The sequence below is a fragment of the Myotis nattereri genome (genome assembly GCF_964212035.1).
Source record: "Myotis nattereri genome assembly, chromosome: 4".
Lineage (NCBI taxonomy): Eukaryota > Metazoa > Chordata > Mammalia > Chiroptera > Vespertilionidae > Myotis > Myotis nattereri.
Window position 1 is genome coordinate 100,694,681 of NC_138079.1, and position 18,814 is coordinate 100,713,494.

General features: G+C 55.9%; 2 protein-coding genes across 6 annotated transcripts; one reads left to right on the top strand and one right to left on the bottom strand.

Moving 5' to 3' along the window:
- Positions 1-3,477: 3,477 nt before the first annotated feature.
- Positions 3,478-14,803, top strand: PKMYT1 (protein kinase, membrane associated tyrosine/threonine 1). Of its 4 annotated transcripts, XM_081089266.1 has the most exons (8): positions 3,478-3,767; positions 10,049-10,551; positions 11,472-11,965; positions 12,677-12,783; positions 12,917-13,089; positions 13,171-13,328; positions 14,367-14,447; positions 14,532-14,803. In XM_081089266.1, exons 2-8 carry the CDS (start codon positions 10,204-10,206, stop codon positions 14,641-14,643), a joined length of 1,473 nt encoding a protein of 490 aa, XP_080945392.1. In that variant the 5' UTR covers positions 3,478-3,767; positions 10,049-10,203; the 3' UTR covers positions 14,644-14,803. The 4 variants fall into 4 exon arrangements, with proteins under 4 accessions (XP_080945392.1, XP_080945390.1, XP_080945391.1 ...); XM_081089264.1 differs by having other exon boundaries at positions 12,917-13,328; XM_081089267.1 differs by lacking the exon at positions 3,478-3,767 and having other exon boundaries at positions 10,483-10,551; positions 11,488-11,965.
- PAQR4 (progestin and adipoQ receptor family member 4) lies at positions 4,598-18,233 on the bottom strand. 2 transcript variants are annotated; one of them, XM_081089293.1, is made up of 5 exons: positions 17,761-18,062; positions 16,185-16,406; positions 15,961-16,044; positions 5,342-5,468; positions 4,598-4,779 (listed from the first exon to the last, which is right to left on the bottom strand). In XM_081089293.1, exons 1-5 carry the CDS (start codon positions 17,924-17,926, stop codon positions 4,608-4,610), a joined length of 771 nt encoding a protein of 256 aa, XP_080945419.1. In that variant the 5' UTR covers positions 17,927-18,062; the 3' UTR covers positions 4,598-4,607. The 2 variants fall into 2 exon arrangements, with proteins under 2 accessions (XP_080945419.1, XP_080945418.1); XM_081089292.1 differs by lacking the exons at positions 4,598-4,779; positions 5,342-5,468 and having other exon boundaries at positions 14,769-16,044; positions 17,761-18,233.
- Positions 18,234-18,814: the final 581 nt, after the last annotated feature.

Consider the following 18,814-nt stretch of genomic DNA (forward strand, 5'->3'; position numbering starts at 1 on the left):
TACTTCATACTCCGTTTTACAGATGGGGAAACAGAGGCAGAGCGGAGAAGGGACTTGGCTCAGATTGCACACCTCCTAAGCAGCGGGGCTGGAGTTTGAAGCCAGGCAGTCCACCCCCAGCCCTATCCCAGTCTGCAGTCCTCCACTCTCTGCTACTCCACATACTTTTGGCAGCGACAGGCCCAGTTATTTGAGACACAGCATTGCTCTTTGCCTGCCCCACGCCAGTCTGGACCCTGCCTTAGACCTGGGATAGCTGAGGGTCCCCTGTACAGACCCAGACACACAGACACTCAGCTCACCCCGAAGGGCGCCAGGGAAGCTTGGCCCAGGAGGAGGCAGGCGGGGAGACTAGCAGGGGCAACGCAGGAGGTAAAGGCCAGGTGCCTGCTTGGTCACTGCCGGAGGGAATGCCAATGTCCACCACCTCTGCCAGGCTGTCTGGGTGCTGGCATGGGCCTGTGGGAAATGCCAGCCAGCCAGGGGCCTCCGGCCAGCTTGATGCCACTCAGGACCAGGGCTGAGCCCGGTGGGGCACCCGCAGCCCCTGCATTGCCACCACCCCTACCCCCAGCACAGCTAGTCCCCTCAGCTCACCCCCAGCCCCAAACAGGCAGGGAGGGCCTGAGAGCACATGGATCACTTGGGGCTGACAGAGCTCTTGACGGAGCCCAGGCCTGGGCTACCCTTTGCTCCCAGGCTTGAGGGGACTCAGCCCAGCCTCTGAACAGAGAAGCATCTTCAGGGCCAGAGCTAGAAGCCCAGGGCAAGGAGACAGCTGGAGTGTTAAAAGCGGACGATGGAGGCCCAGGAAGTGCATCACCTAAAATGACCCCGCCTGTGCCAATAGACTCCCGGCCATCTGCTCACGGAAGCGCCACCTGCCAGGGGGGGAATGTGGGGAGAATAGCTTGAAGGGCGGCCAGGCGCCTGCAGGGCAGACACCTTCCGAACCTGCAGCTGTGCTAACGCCTCCTCAGGTCACCCTCTCCTCCCTCTTTGTGGCAGCTCTTTGGCCCCATCCCTGACTCGGAGCCTCTGGGAACCCCTCCCAGGCGTCCCCAGGCCCTTGCACTGCGCAAAGCTGAGCTGTAGCGACTCCCTCTCCTCACTCACCTGTCAGTTTATAAAAACCTCGTGCCAGTGTGAAATAGGGGGTACATTCCGAAGTGTGCATAAGACAGGAATGTACAATATAACAAATACCTGTAAAGCAAACACCTATGCAGCTGGCTCGGAGGCCAAGAAACAGAACCCAGCCAGCTCCCCAGCAGCGCCCCTCACACTCTCCTCCTTCCTGCCAGGGTAGCCACATTTGCATTGTGGCTGTTTCCTCGCCTTTTTACTTCATCTTATCCTGTATGTGGCCACATTGGAGAATTCCCAGAGGAAAATCTGGGTGGGCCTGGTACTGTGACACGATGACAACAACGGGGACACACCTAGATATTCGGCTGGGAATCCCACTATTGAGCAGGGCTTGGGGGCTTTCTCCTGGACCAAGCTACAGACAAGCGCTTTGGCCTCAAATCCTGTGGGCCCAGGGCTCTCCGTCCCTGTGACCCCGGGTGGGTGTGGAAGTCCTGACCCCTCACCTCCAGATTCCTCCTTTTGGCCCAGACGGCTGCTTTGAAAACGGCAAAACACTGTGCAAAGGAGGGAGTGTTACTGTTATTAAACGAGTAAGTTCCTACCATGTGCTAGGCCCTGTACTAAGCACTTCACATGCATTTGCTCATTTAATGCTCAGAACCCCCAAGGAGGTAGGAACCATTATTATTATCCCCATTTTACAAATGTGAGAACAGGCCCAGAGACATAAAGCAACTTGTGTGTGACAGAGAAAGAGCCTAAATTTCCCTGACTCTATGGCCCAGGCGCTTACCTGCTAGCTGTACCCAACTTTACATTATATCCCTTCCACACAGTGGAATGTATATTGGAAGAATGTTTTTATTATTTATTTACTTACTTATTTTTTTAAAAAAAATATTTTTTATTGATTTCAAAGAGGAAGAGAGAGGGAGAGAGAGGGAGAAACATCCATGATGAGAGAGAATCATCAATTGGTTGCCTCCTGCAGGCTCCACAATGGGGATCGAGCCCGCAACCCAGGCATGTGCCCCGACGGGGAATGGAACCGTGACCTCCCGGTTCATAGGTCGATGCTCAACCACTGAGCCATGCTGGCTGGGTGGAAGAATGTTTTTAAATTTTTAAAAAAATGTTTTAAGTCATTGCAAATTAGACTTTCAAGAATGAGCAGCTGGAAAGAGGCCTGAATCCAGGACTCCTGGAGATGGGATTGGCAGAGGGGATGACAGCTGGAGAGAGGCATGCCTGCTCCCCAGGCCTCCTGGGGACAAGCCTGGGGTCTTTAACGTGGATCCAGGGTGAGTCATGGATCCAGGGTGAGTCATGGGGGCCGTGGCTGCCAGAGATGCTAATGCAAAGGAAGAGCGCAAGGAGGCGGGAGGGGGCTGAATCCCCCAGAGGCGTTCCAGGCCTAACCTGGGGTGCGCTGGAGAATGTCCCCTGAAGGGCAAGCACTGCAATGGGTTGGGTGCCCTGAAGCCCATGACACCTTTCAGAGTCTTGGGAGATGGATGGTCAACAAGTAAACCAATAAACGGAGAGGATAGAATTTTAGATAGAGGTAAGTGCAATACGAAAGTGGGAAGGGATATGTGATGAGATGCAGAGCATTCTGGGGGGGCGGTTGGCCTGGAAGAGTGACTCCCCTCCACCCCGTGAAGGAGCCCCAGCCGCTCCTGCCAGGTATATGGTCAGGAGTCTGCACTTGCTTTGAGCCAGCCTCCTGCTAAGTACTTTAAGGGGATCATCTCCCTTCACACTCCAGCGCCGTGAGGAAGGCTTGGTCAGCTCAGTTTTTAGAGGAGAGGAGACTCAGAAAGGCCCAGGTGCGTCCCCAAGGTCGTTCAGCCCGGAAGGAGCTGAGGGCGCTGTGAGCCGAGCTCAGGTTTCCAATCCAATGAAGGTGGGTGGGGTGGTGGGGTTGCTGCCGTGGTGGCTGAGGCCCGGGGCTCCAGCCTCGGTGTCTGCAGGGAGTCAGCATTTTCTGGTCCCCCAAGCCAGAGCCAGGCGTCCCGCGGGTCTGAGGAAGGTGTGTCCGGCACCCGCCCCGTCGGGATCCCCGAGGACGCAGGGACTTCCTGCCCTGCCCAGAGGTGATCGCCTCCCGGGCCGACTCGTCTGCTCCCTTTATAGTCGCGAACACTAACTCAGCCTAGCGACGGTCCCGGGAGACGGGGCCGGGGTCCGGAGGTCGGCTGGTGTCTGGGAGAACGGGCGGGAGGGATCCCCGTCGGCTGCGGACCCGCGGCCACGCCGCAGCCCCGGGAGGCAGGGCGCAGACACCTCCGCCCCGGGCCGGCGCCGAGCGGCACTGCGCCTGCGCAGTGAGAACGCGGGGGGCGGGGCGGGCGGAGGCGGGGGCGGGGGCGGCGGCGCTTCCGCGGACGTGAGCGGCGGAGCCCGGAAGGCTGGGCGCCCGCGATGGGCTCCTCGGGGCGGGGGCGGGGGAAGAGGCGTTCCTGGGCGGGGACTCGAGGCCGGTTTGGAATTTTTGGCGCGAGTTGGCTCCGCGGGCGTTCACGGGCCGTTCCCCCGCCGGAGGGTCCTCTCGTCCCGGCGGGGAGAGCTGTCGACGGCGGCCCGGCCCGCCTGACCGCCCCGAGGGTGCCCCGCGGCCTCGGCGGACCCGGAGTCGGGACCTCGCGGAGCGGCGCCCCGCCCACCTGCGCCAGGTGAGCCGGCCGGGCCCTGAGCGCTCCTCGGCCGCCCCCCTCCCCTCCGCTCCCCTTGGCTCCGGCGCCCCCGCCCTCTGCGAGCTCCGGTCAGCCTCCCCCTCCTCCCCCGTCGCCCTCCGGCTTCCTCCCCTCCCCGTCGGGCTGGGTCCCGCCCTGTCCCTCTGCTCACCCCTCTTCCGTAGCCAGGCCCCGGGCGCCCCGCCCCGCCCCTCCCCTCCCGCCGCTCTGGGGACTGCCCGGCTGCCCCTGAGTCCTTCCTCGGCCTCCCCGTCCGCTTTCATGTGGGCACCACGCACCACGCGACCGCCCCGCCCCGCCCCGCGGCTGGTCCTTCCTCGGGAACAGCCCCACCCACGTCCCCGCTGCAGCCCCTGCAGCGTGACAGCCGGTCGGCTCGGCTCTGTGCGCCAGGGTCGCCCCGCGCGCACGGGGGTGGATCGCGGCTGCCCCGCCCGGTGGGAGGTCGCAGTCGAGCGCGGTAGACCGGGCAGCAGAGGTGTCCGGCCAACAGGGGGGTGGGGGGGTGGGGGGGTGGGGAGGCCTTTGGCTGGCGTCCTGGAAACCGGGCAGGGCCGCCCTGGATTCGTCTGGCTCCTTCTGCCAACCCTCCCCCGCCCCCAAAGCTGAGTGGCCAGGCCAGAGGTGCTGGACGTGGAGGACATTGGAGGGGCTGAGACAGGGGTGGGCAAACTTTTTGACTCAAGGGCCACAATGGGTTCTTAAACTGGACCGGAGGCCGGAACAAAAGCATGGATGGAGTGTTTGTGTGAACTAATATAAATTCAAAGTAAACATCATTACATAAAAGGGTACGGTCTTTTTTTTGAATAGTTTTATTCATTTCAAACGGGCCGGATCAGGCCCGCGGGCCGTAGTTTGCCCACGCCTGGGAGCTGCTGTAAGATGCGGCTGTCCGTGCCTCTGAGTGTGCCGGGACGGGGTCTGGAGGCCCAACTTCTCATCAGCGCCCCGGGGGGCCTGGCATCCCAGTTCCTCCCTTTGAGAACCCCTGGGAGTGGGATGTTTGGGGGAAAAGGCAGAGGAAGGGTTATCACAACATGTAGGGCGAGTCCTCTAGGGAGGCGCCCTGGGGGACCCTCCCGCAGGCCTCACTCTCCCAGGGCCTGGAGGGCACACTTCCGGTGACTGCCCCCTCTTCCCCCCCCCCCCCCCCCCGTTAGGTATGGCATCCTTTTTTTAAAAATATTTTTAATTGATTTTTTTTAGAGAGAGAGAGAGAGGAAGGGAGAGGGGGAGAGAGAGAAGAGAACACATGCATGTGACATGAAAGCTAAACACCCATTGGCCTCCTCCCGCCTGCCGCCTGCCTCCTGCCGCCTGCCTCCTACCGCCTGCCTCCTACCGGGGGTCAAACCCGCAGCCTTTCAGTGCAGGGGCGATGCCCAACCGACAGAGCCACACTGGCCGTGGTGGCATGGCATCTTTTGATACACTGTGGCTGCCTCTCAAAATTACATTCCTCTCCTTCTGTGTCCTTGTTCGTGTTTCAGTGACAACATTATAGCAACACAAAAAGCCTTCTCTGCCCCAGCACACAAAGCTACTGATACCTGTGGGGCCTCTGTGGCTTTGTGAGTCTTTTAACAGCCTTTATTAAGGAATCTGCATGCCAGACGCCAGGCCGAGCCTTCCCGGAGATGATTATTACAGGTCCACAAATCCTGAGGCCAGGAGTGCCTTGGAATTCAAAATGTGTCAGATTTTAGAAAGCTAATAGGGTGCATATAACATTTATATGTAACACCACCCATGGGTCTGGGACATCATTCAGTAATCAAGAACATTAATATTTTTGTCAAGAAATATATGCATAGTCACACTTAGAGGGGAAAAGTAGGTCAGACCATATTTTTCTGCCAAATGAGGTATTTATTTATTTATGTGTTTATGGCCAAATGAGTTTTATGTAAATTTCTAGTTGTCCCACTTGTTGAGAAAACTGTTTTTACCCACTGAATTGTTTTGGCACCCTGTCAAAATCAATTGATTATAAATGTGAGTGTTTATTTCTGAATTTTCAATTCTATTCCATTGATCTATATGTCTATCCTTATGAAAATACAATACTGTTTTGATTATTGTAACTTTGTAGTATTGTAAGTTTTGAAATTGGGAAGTATGAATCCTCCAACTTCATTTTGAATGTTTTGACTATTCTGGGTCTAGTGAATTTGCATATAAATTTTAGGATCAGCTTGTCAATTTCTACAAAGAATCCAGCTGGAATTCTAATAGGGATTGTGCTGAATCTGTAGATCAATTTGGGGACTATTGCCATTTTATCCGTATTAAATCTTTGGATCTATGAACATGTAATATCTTTTCATTTACAGGTGGGGCAAAAGTAGGATTATAGTTCGTATGGAAAATAATACAATAATTCATAAATAATAATATAAGAATAAACTTTGCATACTCACAACTGTAAACTTACTTTTGCCCCACTCTCTATTTGGGTTGTCTTTAATTTCCTAAAGAAGCTGAGGGGCCCTAGCTGGTTTTGCTCAGTGGATGGAGCGTCGGCCTGCGGACTGAAGGGTCCCAGGTTCGATTCCGGTCAAGGGCATGTACCTGGGTTGCGGGCACATCCCCAGTGGGGAGTGTGCAGGAGGCAGCTGATCAATGTTTCTAACTCTCTGTCCCTCTCCCTTCCTCTCTGTAAAAAATCAATAAAATATATTTTAAAAAAAAAAGAAGCTGAGGGAATGAAGGAAAGAAAGTATATATGCATGTTTGTTATATTGACATTCTTATTTACAATGTCTGGTTCTCTTCATTTGTTACCACTTGGTGTCATTTTCTTTTTTTTTAAAACATATTTTATTGATTTTTTTACAGAGAGGAAGGGAGAGAGATAGTTAGAAACATCGATGAGAGAGAAACATCGATCAGCCGCCTCCTGCACACCCCCCACTGGGGATGTGCCTGCAACCCAGGTACATGCCCTTGACCAGAATCGAACCTGGGACTTTTCAGTCCGCAGGCCGACGCTCTATCCACTGAGCCAAACCGGTTTCGGCTTGGTGTCATTTTCTAGTCCAGTATAGTTTTGTTCTCTCCCATCTCGTTTGTGCTGTTATTTGCAAGTATATCACATTTCTTTATGTTACATGCCTAAGAATGCATTTATACACATATTGTTTCATACAATTGCTTTTTAAAAAATATATATTTTTATTGATTTCAGAGAGGAAGAGAGAGGGAGAGAGAAATAGGAACATCAGTGATGGGAGAGAATCATTGATTGACTGCCTCCTGCAGGCCCCACACTGAGGATTGAGCCTGCAACCCGGGCATATGTCCTTGACTGGAATTGAACCCAGGACCCTTCAATCCAAGGCTGACACGCTTTATCCGCTGAGCCAAACTGAACTATTCGTTTAGTTCTTTGAGCATATTTATAGACTACTTTGAAGTCTTTCTTTGTTAAATCTGACACCTAGTCCTTCTTACAAGTAGTTTCTGTTGCCTGTTATTTTTATTTAAATTTTATTTAAGTTTTTACTTTTATTTTTTTAAACATTTTATTTATTGAGTTTAGAGAGAAAGACAGAGAGAGGAGGAGAAACATCAATTTGTTGTTCACTTACTTATGCGTTTATTGGTTTGTATGTTCCCTGATTGGGGATGTGCCCTGACTGGGGATGGAACTTGCAACCTTGGTGTCTCAGGATGAAGCTCTAAACCAACCAGCCAGCCAGGGCTGCCTTTTATTTTGTTTTATCTTTCCTGTGTGGGGGTCATACTTCCCTGTGTTTTGCACATCTTGTAATTTTTTGTTGAAAACTGGAGATTTTTTTAAAGATTGGTAAACTTTTAACAAATATGTTTTTATTGATTTCAGAAGGGAGAGGGAGATAGAAACATCAATGATGAGAGAGAATCATTGATTGGCTGCCTCCTGCAGGCCCCCTGCTGGGGATGGAGCCTGCAACCTGGACATGTGCCCTGAGGGGGAATCCAACTGAAACCTCCTGGATTGTGGGTTGAAGCTCAACCACTGAGCCACACCGGCCGGCAAAACCGGACATTTTACTTTTTATATGTTTTTATTGATTTCAGAGAGTAAGGGATAGTGAGAGAGAGATAGAAACATCAGTGATGAGAGAGAATCGTTGATTGGCTGCCTCCTGCATCCCCCTCCAACCCCCAGTTGGGGATCTAGCCTGCAACCATGATCTCCTGGTTCATAGGTCACTGAGCCACGCTGACTGGGCAAAAACTGGATGATGTTGTTGCTTTTTTTTTTTTTTTACATTTTAGCGACTGTGTGTACTGGCTCCTCAACCCCCCTGGGGCTTGTGATTTTTTTTTTTCTTATCTATTTGTTTAGTGACTGACTGGACCATTGCAGTGACATTTCTTTCTGCAGTATGAAGTCTCTGACATGGCTCCTCAGAGGACCCAGCCTGGAACATCTACAGTCCTGGGACCCCGGGTCTTTAAGGGGGGCTGTCTTTGACTGCTTTCCCTAATCATATCCACCTGTTGGGCTCCCCTAGTTGCTAGCTGTCTTCTCTATTGTTTTTGTTGTGGAGCATCAATTGCTCCATTGACTGGTCCAATTAAATTTAGGCTCCTTTAACGGGATAGCTTTTGAGTTCAGTGTTTGAGGTTTGTTTTGACCCCAGGAAGGCTCTTTTTATCTATCTCTTTACCTGGTTCTCTCTGGTAAATTACCTGGTTGTAATAATGGAGGCACCAGCCTCGGCCTATTTGTGTACCACCCATACCTTGATTGATTTTTAAATTAAATCTTTATTGTTGAAAGTATTGCATGTCTCCCCCCACCCATTGACCTCTTCTAGCCCACCCCTGCCCCCCACCCCAGACCTTCACCACCCTATCGTCTGTGTCCATGGGTTATGCATGTATGTATACAAGTTCCTTGGTTGATCTCTTCTCACCCACCCATCCTCCCCCACCTTCCCTCTGAGATTCTGCAGTGTGTTTTATGCTTCTATGTCTTTAGATCTATATTGTTCATCAGTTTATTTTGTTCATTAGATTTCACATATGAGTGAGATCGTGTAATACTTGTCTTTCTCTGACTGGCTTATTTTGCTTAGCATAATACTCTCCAGGTCCCTCCATGCTGTTTCAAAGGGTAAGAGATCCTTCTTTTTTTTACTGCTGCATAGTATTCCATGGTGTAGATGTACCACAGCTTTTTTATTCAATCATCTGCTGATAGGCACTTGGGCTATTTCCAGATCTTAGCTATTATAAATTGTGCTGTTATGAACATAGGGGTGCATACATTCTTTCTGATTGGTGTTTTGGGTTTCTTAGGATGTATTCCTAGAAGTGGGAATCACTGGATCAAAGTGCATATCCATATTTAACTTTTTGAGAAAACTTCATACTGTTTTCCATAATGGCTGCATGGCTGCACCAGTCTGCCTTCCCACCAGCAGTGTACTAGGGTTCCCTTTTCTCCACATTCTCACCAGCACTTGTCATTTGTTGATTTGTTGATGGTAGCCATTCTGTTACTGATTTTTTAGAGCACCTTTATACTTGAACTGCCCATATTCTGTTTCAAATAAAGTCTGTTTGTTTGTTTGTTTATAGGGAGAGCTTCAGAGCTGTCTGTTTTATAACTACCTCTCCCCCAGGCAGAATGTCTGAGCTGCCGCTCTGAGCTGCGGGCAGGGGCAGTTAAGCCCATCTCCCTGAGTGACACCGCTGCCTTAGATGGGGCTGCAGCCTGTGGTCTCAGCTTGCCCCGCCCAGCGTGGAACCTCCTTCTGAGGAATGAGCTGGGGCTTGAGCGATTGTGCTGTCTGTATTCCTGACCTGCTGGACCCAAGGCAGAGCTTGCGCCTTCCGGGTGGGGGCTGGTGAAAGGAGGGAGCCTGACCTCTCGGCTACATCCAGCTGGGACTTAGCCTCTGCAACATGGAACTCCACTACCCGAGCTTTAGAATCACAACTATGAAAAAGAGAGCAAGAAACTTGGGATCAGACCTTTTTATACTTTGAAATGGGAGATAAGGGAGTGTGGGCCTGTGTGAATATGTCCCCCTTACAGTCTTGGAAGAGATTGCATATCTTAAGGTCAAATAGCAGTTGTGACAAGGCAGGGATGTGTGCACAGAGTCTGGCTCCAGAACCTGCCTTGATTTAACCTCTGCTGAATGGTGGGAGCCTCTGGGACATGGTCCCATGCATTTCAGTTTGTGTTTCTAGGACCTCCAGGTACAGACGACTGTGTGCAGGTGTGTATATATTTGTTCTCTGCCGTTTCCCACCAGGTGCTCGTGTCTCCACAGCCTCCATGTTTAAAGGAGAACATGTGTGAGGAGTAGACGCGGCTTCTTCCACAGCCTCTCTGGGGCCACAGGACAAGGAACTGTTGGAGTGGACACGTTGTTCTGTACTCTGCCTCTCAGTGCCTCCTGTGCTGGCCATGCCTGTGCCCACAGAGGGCACCCCACCACCCCTGAGTGGCACCCCGACCCCAGTCCCAGCTTACTTCCGCCATGCAGAACCTGGCTTTTCCCTCAAGAGGCCCAGGGGGCTTAGTCAGAGCCTTCCGCCCCGGCCCCCTGCCAAGGGCAGCATCCCCATTAGTCGCCTCTTCCCTCGGACCCCAGGCTGGCACCAGCCCAAACCCCGGAAGGTGTCATTTCAAGGCAAAGCCTCTGGGCCCCTGCAGAGCCCCAGTTACGACCCAAGCCGGCCGGAGTCCTTCTTCCAACAGAGTTTCCAGAGGCTGGGCCGCCTGGGTCGTGGCTCCTATGGAGAGGTCTTCAAGGTGAGTGGAGTGACAGTGCTATGGGCCTGTCTGGGGGTGCCCCCTTGCCTCCCTCCCTCTGCCTGGATGGGATAGTATCCTGGGCAGCCTGCTCCCCTTCTCTCCTGACAGCCCACTTCTCCTGGGCTGACAGACACCCCTCCTCAGTGTTTGATTTGGCTGCTTTCTCATAAACCCCCACACAGGCCCCTTCGAGGGCCCCCTCAGTGCACACTCTCCCTTTGTCCAGAGCCTGGCAGTGGCTCCTGGCTACCATCTCCTCCCACCCTGGAGCCAGCTGTTCTTGGCAAGCTCTGCCTGGTCCCAGAGCCAGCCCTCAGAGTGCAGCGCACACCCTGCTCCCGCCACCCCCCAGGCCGCAGATACTTAGGCTATACTCTGTACACCACCTTTTTTTTTTCTTAAAATATATTTTCCAATAATTTATATTTCCTTTAAAATGGTAGTATTCCTTACACAAGTACTACAAACAACGTGGGCCCCTAGATTAGCTCTTCTTCCAGAGGAAACCGCTGGGCTTCTCAGGTGGGCACCCTCCCTTCCAGAACTCTCCCTATACATCTCTAGAATTGGCCATATAGAAACAAACCAATTAGTATTCTACACAGTGGATCACACTGCCTGTATTGTTCTGAAGCCAGCTTTTTTATTTCATAATAGTTTGAGAGACCCTCCAGATTAGTACTGTTTATTGTTGAAATAAACAGTAGAGGTCTGCCCTGTCTCTTCCTTGCTTGGGTCTCTAGTGAGCCAGTGCGTGGGGTGGAGGTCTGTCTGGTCTTGCTATTGCATGTGCAGGGGTCTCTAAGGTAGATGCCCTGCTGCACCTTCCACACATGTGAAATCTTAATAGAATCTGCTGTTCTGCTAAATGGTTGTGCTATTTCCCATCCCACCCTCAGGTACTATCTCCCTTGCAGGTGCGTTCCAAGGAAGATGGCCAGCTCTATGCCATAAAGCGTTCCATGTCACCATTCCGGGGCCCCAAGGACCGGGCCCGAAAGCTGGCTGAGGTCAGTGGCCATGAGAAGGTGGGGCAGCACCCATGCTGTGTGCGGCTGGAGCGAGCCTGGGAGGAGGGCGGCATCCTGTACCTGCAGACAGAGCTGTGTGGGCCCAGCCTGCAGCAGCACTGTGAGGCCTGGGGCACTGGCCTGCCTGAGGCCCAGGTCTGGGGCTACCTGCGGGATACCCTCCTCGCTCTGGCCCACCTGCATGGCCAAGGCCTGGTCCACCTTGACATCAAGCCTGCCAACATCTTCCTGGGGTCCCGGGGCCGCTGCAAAGTGGGTGACTTTGGGCTGCTGGTGGAGCTGGATGAATCTGGAGCTGGTGAGGCCCAGGAGGGAGACCCCCGCTACATGGCCCCCGAGCTGCTGCAGGGCTCCTATGGGACAGCAGCCGATGTGTTCAGGTAAGGGCTGGGCCATGGGAGGCCCTTCATGGCTGGGGTGCAGTCAGCAGAGGGAGGGAAATGCCATCCTAGCCCAAAGTCAGGAAGATCTGGCCTCAGGCTGGGAGACAGTGCCCTGAGGGGGTGAAGCTACCACCCTCTAGTTGAGGGTAGTCTACAGTCAGGCTGTCTAAGCAGCAAATCATCTGGAGTTACTTTACTAGATTCACCCATCTTTTTACCACATCTCCATGGAGGGACTATTATTACTCCATTTATAGGGGAATGGGCACAGTGGGGTTAAAGGACTTGCCCAGAGTCCACAGTTAGCAGTGGGTGAAGCTGGGACTAGACCAGGCACTGGGTTCCATGATGCATGTCAGTAACCATTGCTCTGCCTCTAACCGTCTATCCAGCCATATCTACAGAATCCTGATAGTAACACTAGCAACCATAGTGTCTATCTGGCAGGGGTGCCAGGAGGATTCATCGCAGTGGTTTGTGGGCTGCACTGAACACTGGGTCCATGCTTCATGAATGTGTTCCCCTCATTGGCTCTGCTGGGGCCTTCTCCGAGCCCCCAGCCACCCCTTCCCCACCTGCCTGGCTCATGGTAGAAGACAGCGGCTCTTTCCACCCTCTTCTGAGGGGCATCCTGGGGCTCTGGGATCTGTGGCCCAAGGCTAACCTTGTCTGTCTTCTGTCCCTGTCTCCACTCCCCTTCCCCCCCAGTCTGGGTCTCACCATCCTGGAAGTGGCGTGCAACATGGAGCTGCCCCATGGTGGAGAGGGCTGGCAGCAGCTGCGCCAGGGCTACTTGCCCCCTGAATTCACTGCCGGTGAGTGGTGGGGGGGGGGGTCGGGGGGGAGGGGACATGGTGCTACAGACTTGTGTGAGGAAATGGTTGGTTGTAAGGAGACTGCTGGGCTCAGAGCCCAGTCACCCTTGACATAGTTCTACCCTGTGGACAGGCCTGTCTTCTGAGCTGCGGTCTGTCCTCAGCATGATGCTGGAGCCTGACCCCAAGCTGCGGGCCACAGCTGAGACCCTGCTGGCCCTGCCTATGCTCAGGCAGCCACAGCCCTGGAGTGTCCTGTGGTGCATGGCTGCTGAAGCCCTGAGCCGAGGGTGGGCCCTTTGGCAGGTAAGACTGGTGAAGGTAACAGACTACCCTGCTTCTGGCCCTGGATTCTGTCCAGCCTCCCTTGGCCCCCTGTCCCCACAGGCCCTGCTTGCCCTGCTGTGCTGGCTCTGGCATGGGCTGGCTCACCCTGCCAGCTGGCTACAGCCCCTGAGGCCTCCAGCCACCCCGCCCAGCTCGCCGTCCTACAGCTTCCTCCTGGACAACAGCCACTCCAGCAACTGGGATGACGACAGCATAGGGTGGGTGAGAGCTCAGGACTGATGGGCAGGGGTGGGGAGACGGGCTGTCAGCTTGGCCAAACCCCATACAGAGGCCAGGCTCCATGGGGATTAGTGGTGAACAGGGACCCTCCCATAAACCTGGCCCCCATCATACCCTGGGAAGGGCACCAAGGCTGGTGGGAGTACAGCCCAGCCTGGTTTGAATGCAGTTGTTTCTTCTGAGCTCAGAGCACAGCAGAATGGCAACTTCACACTTAGGGCACTGCCACATAGGGAGAGGCAGGTGGTGCAGCTCCAGCCGCAGTTCAGGCTGCCAGTGCCCAAGGACAAGGCATTGTCCTTTTCAGGGGACAGAGTTCCCAGAGCCTGGTGAGCCCCCATCCTGGGAGGACTTCCTTCGTCCCAGATGCCTGGTGGCCAAGTGAGAGGCTATAATGAAGAAACTGTGGCAAAGGAAAACCACATGCTCAGGGCAGACAGTTCTCAGGAGAAATCACACCGTTAACCCTTCCTTATGAAAGTGTCATCACAGTGCAGTCCCGCTGGGCGGCTCCGTTAGTTGGATCATTGGCCTACACACCAAAAGGTCGTGGTTTTGATTTCCGGTCAAGGCATATACATAGGTTTCGGGTTCCATCCCTTGTCAGGGTGCCTATGGGAGGCAATCTGTTGGTGTTTCTCTCACATTGAAGTTTCTCTTTCCCTTTCTCTCTCAAAAAAAATCAATAAACAAAACATCCTTAGGTGAGAATTAAAATGTCACCCTGTTGTCATAGGGACACTTTATAGCAGAAGAGAAGTGCAAAATAAGCTTCATTTACCACAGGCTCATGTCAGAGCCAGCTCAATTGAAGCCATGTGTTCTGAAAAGGGACTAGGTGATCGGGGAGACTTTAAAAGTTGTGCGAATGATTCTTTCAAAGGGCACCACACTTCGTTGCCTGTGTCCCGTAGGAACCTACACAGGGACAGGGGTGACTGTGCTGTTCCCACAGCCTCCTCCCCATGCGCTCCCCACTGCTCTGACACCCTGCTTGTCTTGCCCGCCCCGTGCAGACCCTCATTCTCTCCAGAGGCCATCCTGGCCAGGACTGCCAGGAGCACCTCCTCCACTCCCCAGAGGAGGCAAACCCTGAGGTGGGTAGGCCCAGGGTCAGAGGTAGGGAGGTGGGAGGGTCCTTTCAAATCCTGAGTGTCATTTCTCTCTCTTCTATCCCCTAGGGATGACCTGGACCTCAGTGACATTGACTCAGAGTCCCCTCATGGCTCCTTCCCCTCCTTTGAGCCTCGGAACCTCCTCAGCCTGTTTGAGGACTCACTGGGCCCAACCTGAGCCCATTGCAGCCTTGGTGCTTTTAACCTTTTAGCTCCTTTCCCCATCCTGGAGGTTGGGGTCCCTGTGGGCACTCCCGTGGTCCCTTCTGCCTGGCCATGTCTAATAAAAGATACCTGAATCTTGGGAGCACCCAAGCTTGCTTGCATGGCAACACAGCACTTCCTGCCCATTTTATTGACATCGCCCAGGGTCTGAGGGCCCTGGGACAGGCTGAGGCTGAGGCTGAGGCTGGCTGCAGAGCCCCAGGCCAGCACATTGCAGCTGGGGCCCCATGCTGTGTGGACCAGAGGTTTCCTGAGCAGGCGTGTCCCCGGTGGGCAGGTTGAGCCTTCAGAACATGGCACTCAAGGTGGAGGGTGGGCCCTTAGCCCAGTGGTCCAGGGCCACTCAGCTCTTCACATCTGTGCCAGTTGCCTGGGAAAAGCAGCAGCAGTCTTCCTGCCCCTTGGTCCTGGGATCAATGGATAGTCCTGCTGTCCAAACCCCACTCCATTCTGGACAGAGGAAGAAGGGGTGGGTGAGCCTTAGGTTGCTGGATGGGCTGGCATGCAGGGCCAAAAGATGGAGGAATCGTGGACTGGTGGCTGGGCCAGCCACCCATGAGGTACCTTAGAAGGGGGAGGGTGGGGCTATGGCTCTGGGCTGGCAGGACTCCAGCCATCAGAGCTAGACGGACCCAAACATCCCTCTGGTCCAACCCTCACAGGTCATAGAGGGTAAACAGGCCCTTAGAAGGACCAGTTTCCTTCTAGCTGCACAGGAAGACACTGCCCTGGAAGAAGGCGGGGAAGGAAGCTGGAGCTCCAAGGTGTGGGTGGAGGAGAGGCTCGTCCACAGGGAAGAATGGGTGAACAGCTGGGAGGCATCCAAGGAGCCAGTCCCTTGCAGACCAGCAGGAGGAGGGAAGCCTGGTGGTGTTGGCCCTAGAAGACTGGACAGGCTGGCACTGTGTGTGGGCCATGGCTCAGTCTGGGGGACAGGCGTGGTGGGCGGCCCAGAGCAGGTCAGGCACGACGCCAGCGTGCAGCTGCAGGATGGAGCCCACACTGAGCAGGTGCATGATCTGGTGTGAATTGCCCCAGTAGTCGAAGCGGCCTGGTCCCCAGCGCTCTGGCAGACGGGCCACGTTCACTAGCCCCCCAAGCAGTGCTAGGGCATCCATGCGCAGGTAACAGGGCAGGGAGCCTGGAGCTCCAGAGCCCAGTCCCACTCCCCGGGCCCCAAACACCAGGAGGCGGGCACCAGCCTGCCAACCAAAAGCTCGAAGACGGGCACTGGTGGAGGGAGCGGTGAGGGCCCTCCAGCCAGCCACACCTGACAGCATGGTGTAGCCCACCAGGGCAGCTGGGCGCAGCCAGGGCCTGCAGGCCAGGGTGCAGTGGATGATAGGCAGGGCCCCTGCACAGAGGAGAGAGGCAGGAGAGGGCACATCAGTTTGGGGACTGCCTGCCCTTTCATGTGAGTGTCCCCTGCTCCCCCCTCCCCAGTTGCCCCCCAGCTTCCATTCTTCTAGCCCCCCACCCCATCGTTTGGCTCACCGAGGGTGTTGACGAGGCAGACCCCACACATATCCAGGGCAAGGAGCCGAGTGTACACAGGGCTGCCCCCTTGATGGCACATGAAGAGATGATAGAGCACAGAGCCTGCAGGTGGTGCCAGGCAGGCCACACAGTGTGTGCCCCCCAGCCAGCCATCCTTGCCCAGCTGACCCCAGGGCATGGTCATTGGCAGCAGCACCAGGAAGCCCAGCAGGGCCAGCCCTGGGGGAGGGAAACAGTTATCCATCACACAGCTTCAGCAGAGAGGACAGGTAATGTCCTCAGGGAGTCCACAGTCTAGAGACAACATGAAAGGAATGAGAGCAAGACAGGTCTTGACAACAGTGATAGACAACTACCGCCAGACCTGGGACAGAGGCAGGCCCTGGGTTTTCGGAACTTTACTTACTCAGCAGGCTCACAATAGTTCTGGAAGTAGAAGAGATTACGCCCACTTTGCAGCTGAGGAAACTGTCCCGGGTGAGTAGGAGAGAGCCCAGGCATTCTAACTCCCAGGCTGCTCTCACCCCTGCAGCCACATTACATCACCTCCCCAGAAAGCCACGGCCCCCAACCCCCAACCTGCCCTCTGTGTCAGCAGAGGCCAGAAGGAGGCGTGACTCAAGCTGAGTTCTGGAAAGAACACGTGGGCAATGATACCAGATCCCAGGACAACTTAGCTTGTTCCTCCCAACCCCATGTCCTCTCCATAAGTGACCAGGCAAATGAAGGCTTTGAGCCCTTATCTTTCAAAAGGGGCGAGGCAAGGCAGGGGAAGGGGGCAGAAAGGAGTTTGTTCCATCTCCCCAGCACCTCTCCTGGGTGCTCAATTCCTCCCAGCCCAGGCGTCCTACCTTTCCCTGCTGGCTCTCCAGCATTGCCCTCACAGGGGTCAAAGGTGGGCACTGCAGGCTGGGGCCACTGACTGCACTATCGGCAGGGTCTGGCCAGGCCACAGTCCCCCAGTGGGACAGGTACCAAGGCTGGGCCCAGCCTGCTCAGGGGCCCTCTCTGCTGGGACAGGCCAAGGACGTACAAGGCTGTGTCAGCACAGCTCCACGGGCCGCGGAGGAGGGGCCCCGACGCCTGTGGGGCGGGGTGGGTGGGGGGAGGTGTTCCACCAGGCGGAGCCCCAAAGACTGGGCTGCTCTGATGGGGTAACAGGGCGGCTACGCGGGGAGGGGCCGGGGCCTGGCTTTTGCTCCTGGATTACTTCTTGCCCAACTCAACACCCAGGTCCGGACGGGCGCAGGCAGGAGTGGGGAAGGGGGCGGGGAGATGCGCAGGGGGCCGGGATTACGAAGGGGCTGTACACCAGGCTGCTTCTCCCCGGGGCTCAGAGGGATTAAGTGGACTCGGTCCCCCACTCTGCTTCCCTTGCCTGCCCGGGGGCCCCGCCGGGGTAGCGGAAGCAGGTAGCGCCGTCCGGGACAATGGCAGCTTTGTCACCGCGGCTCCTGGCTGTGCCAGGGCCGGGGCAGCCCAGGATCGGGTCACTGGGGCGCTCCTCGGCCTTCCGGCCACCGGCCCGGCGCAGGCAGAGCTACCGCGGGTATGGGATGCGGGCGCAGCTCACCGTGCGTGTAGATGTTGCCCAGCTCGTTGTGCAGGTAGAAGAGGCTGCGCAGGCAGCCTGAGCCGCTACTGGCTGGCCGGTAGCCGGTCAACACGAACTTGTTGAACTGCAGGTGCGGCGGCGAGCTGGCCCAGTCCAGCAGGCGCGGCCCGGCCAGGAACGCCATGGCCTGGCCAAGCGCGGGCGGCCCGCGCAGCTCTGAGCCCGGGGCCTCTTCAGCGGGGCTGCAGCGGCGCGAGGCTCATCCCTGCGCCTGCCCACGGTCCGGGCTCGGTCCGCGCACGCGCCGGCCCGGGGGTCCCTGCTCGTGCCCCTCCTGCGCTGCGCAAGCGCGGGCCCTGCGCCCCCGCGTCAGGGCGGAGGCTGGGAACGCGCTGGCTTCCCGAGCGCAGTGCGGCCCGCTCCGCCCGTGCAGGCGCCAGCAGGGACAGCTCGCCGGCAGCTGCAGCAGCGACCAGAAGTCCTCTGAAGCCCTGAGGAAGGGTGCGGCCGGACGCGGGACGGGACGCCAGGCTCCGCCCCAACTAACCACCCCCTCCATCCCACCAACGTTTCGCGCGCTGAGCTCCAGACCTAGACGCTGTGAGAGCCAATAGGTACAGCTGGTGGGGGAGGCCCCGCCCCGAGGCTTCCCAGGCCATCACCCTCTTAGCATAATATATGCGGTGCCCGTCTCAACTGCATGGAGTGGCTGTTGGCTTGGGACCCAACGTTCTGGGTGCCGGTGGCTTTGCTGGAGTGGCCCCAGCACCTTGCGTCCTCCCGCAGTGCGCGCCCCGGCTTTCCGAACTACTCCCAGGTCAACGCACCCTTGGGCGGCCACCCTCCCCAGCACCGCCCCACACCCAACGCTACCCTCGCAGCCTGGGCTCTGTCCACGGTGCTGCCAGCCCGGGCCGTTCGGACAGGTCAGGTCTAGAGCCGGCACCCCCCACTCCAGGGATGATCTATCCACAGGCCTGGCTCCCCTGGAGCGCGGCAAGGCCCGCCGAGATGTCTCCTACAGTGTTCCTGACATTCCAGGCGCCATCGGGAGAGGCCCTGCCCTTTGGAC

Excerpts from the sequence above, each read along its gene's own strand:
- PKMYT1 (XM_081089264.1), top strand. The coding sequence starts at position 10,204 with ATGCCTGTGCCCACAGAGGGCACCCCACCACCCCTGAGTGGCACCCCG. Across the intron at positions 11,966-12,676 it reads ACAGCAGCCGATGTGTTCAG|TCTGGGTCTCACCATCCTGG; the intron begins GTAAGGGCTGGG and ends CTTCCCCCCCAG. Across the intron at positions 14,448-14,531 it reads CAGAGGAGGCAAACCCTGAG|GGATGACCTGGACCTCAGTG; the intron begins GTGGGTAGGCCC and ends TCTATCCCCTAG.
- PAQR4 (XM_081089292.1), bottom strand. The coding sequence starts at position 17,926 with ATGGCGTTCCTGGCCGGGCCGCGCCTGCTGGACTGGGCCAGCTCGCCG. Across the intron at positions 16,407-17,760 it reads GGGCAACATCTACACGCACG|GGCTGGCCCTGCTGGGCTTC; the intron begins GTGAGCTGCGCC and ends TCCCTCCCCCAG. Across the intron at positions 16,045-16,184 it reads CTGCCTCGTCAACACCCTCG|GGGCCCTGCCTATCATCCAC; the intron begins GTGAGCCAAACG and ends TCCTCTGTGCAG.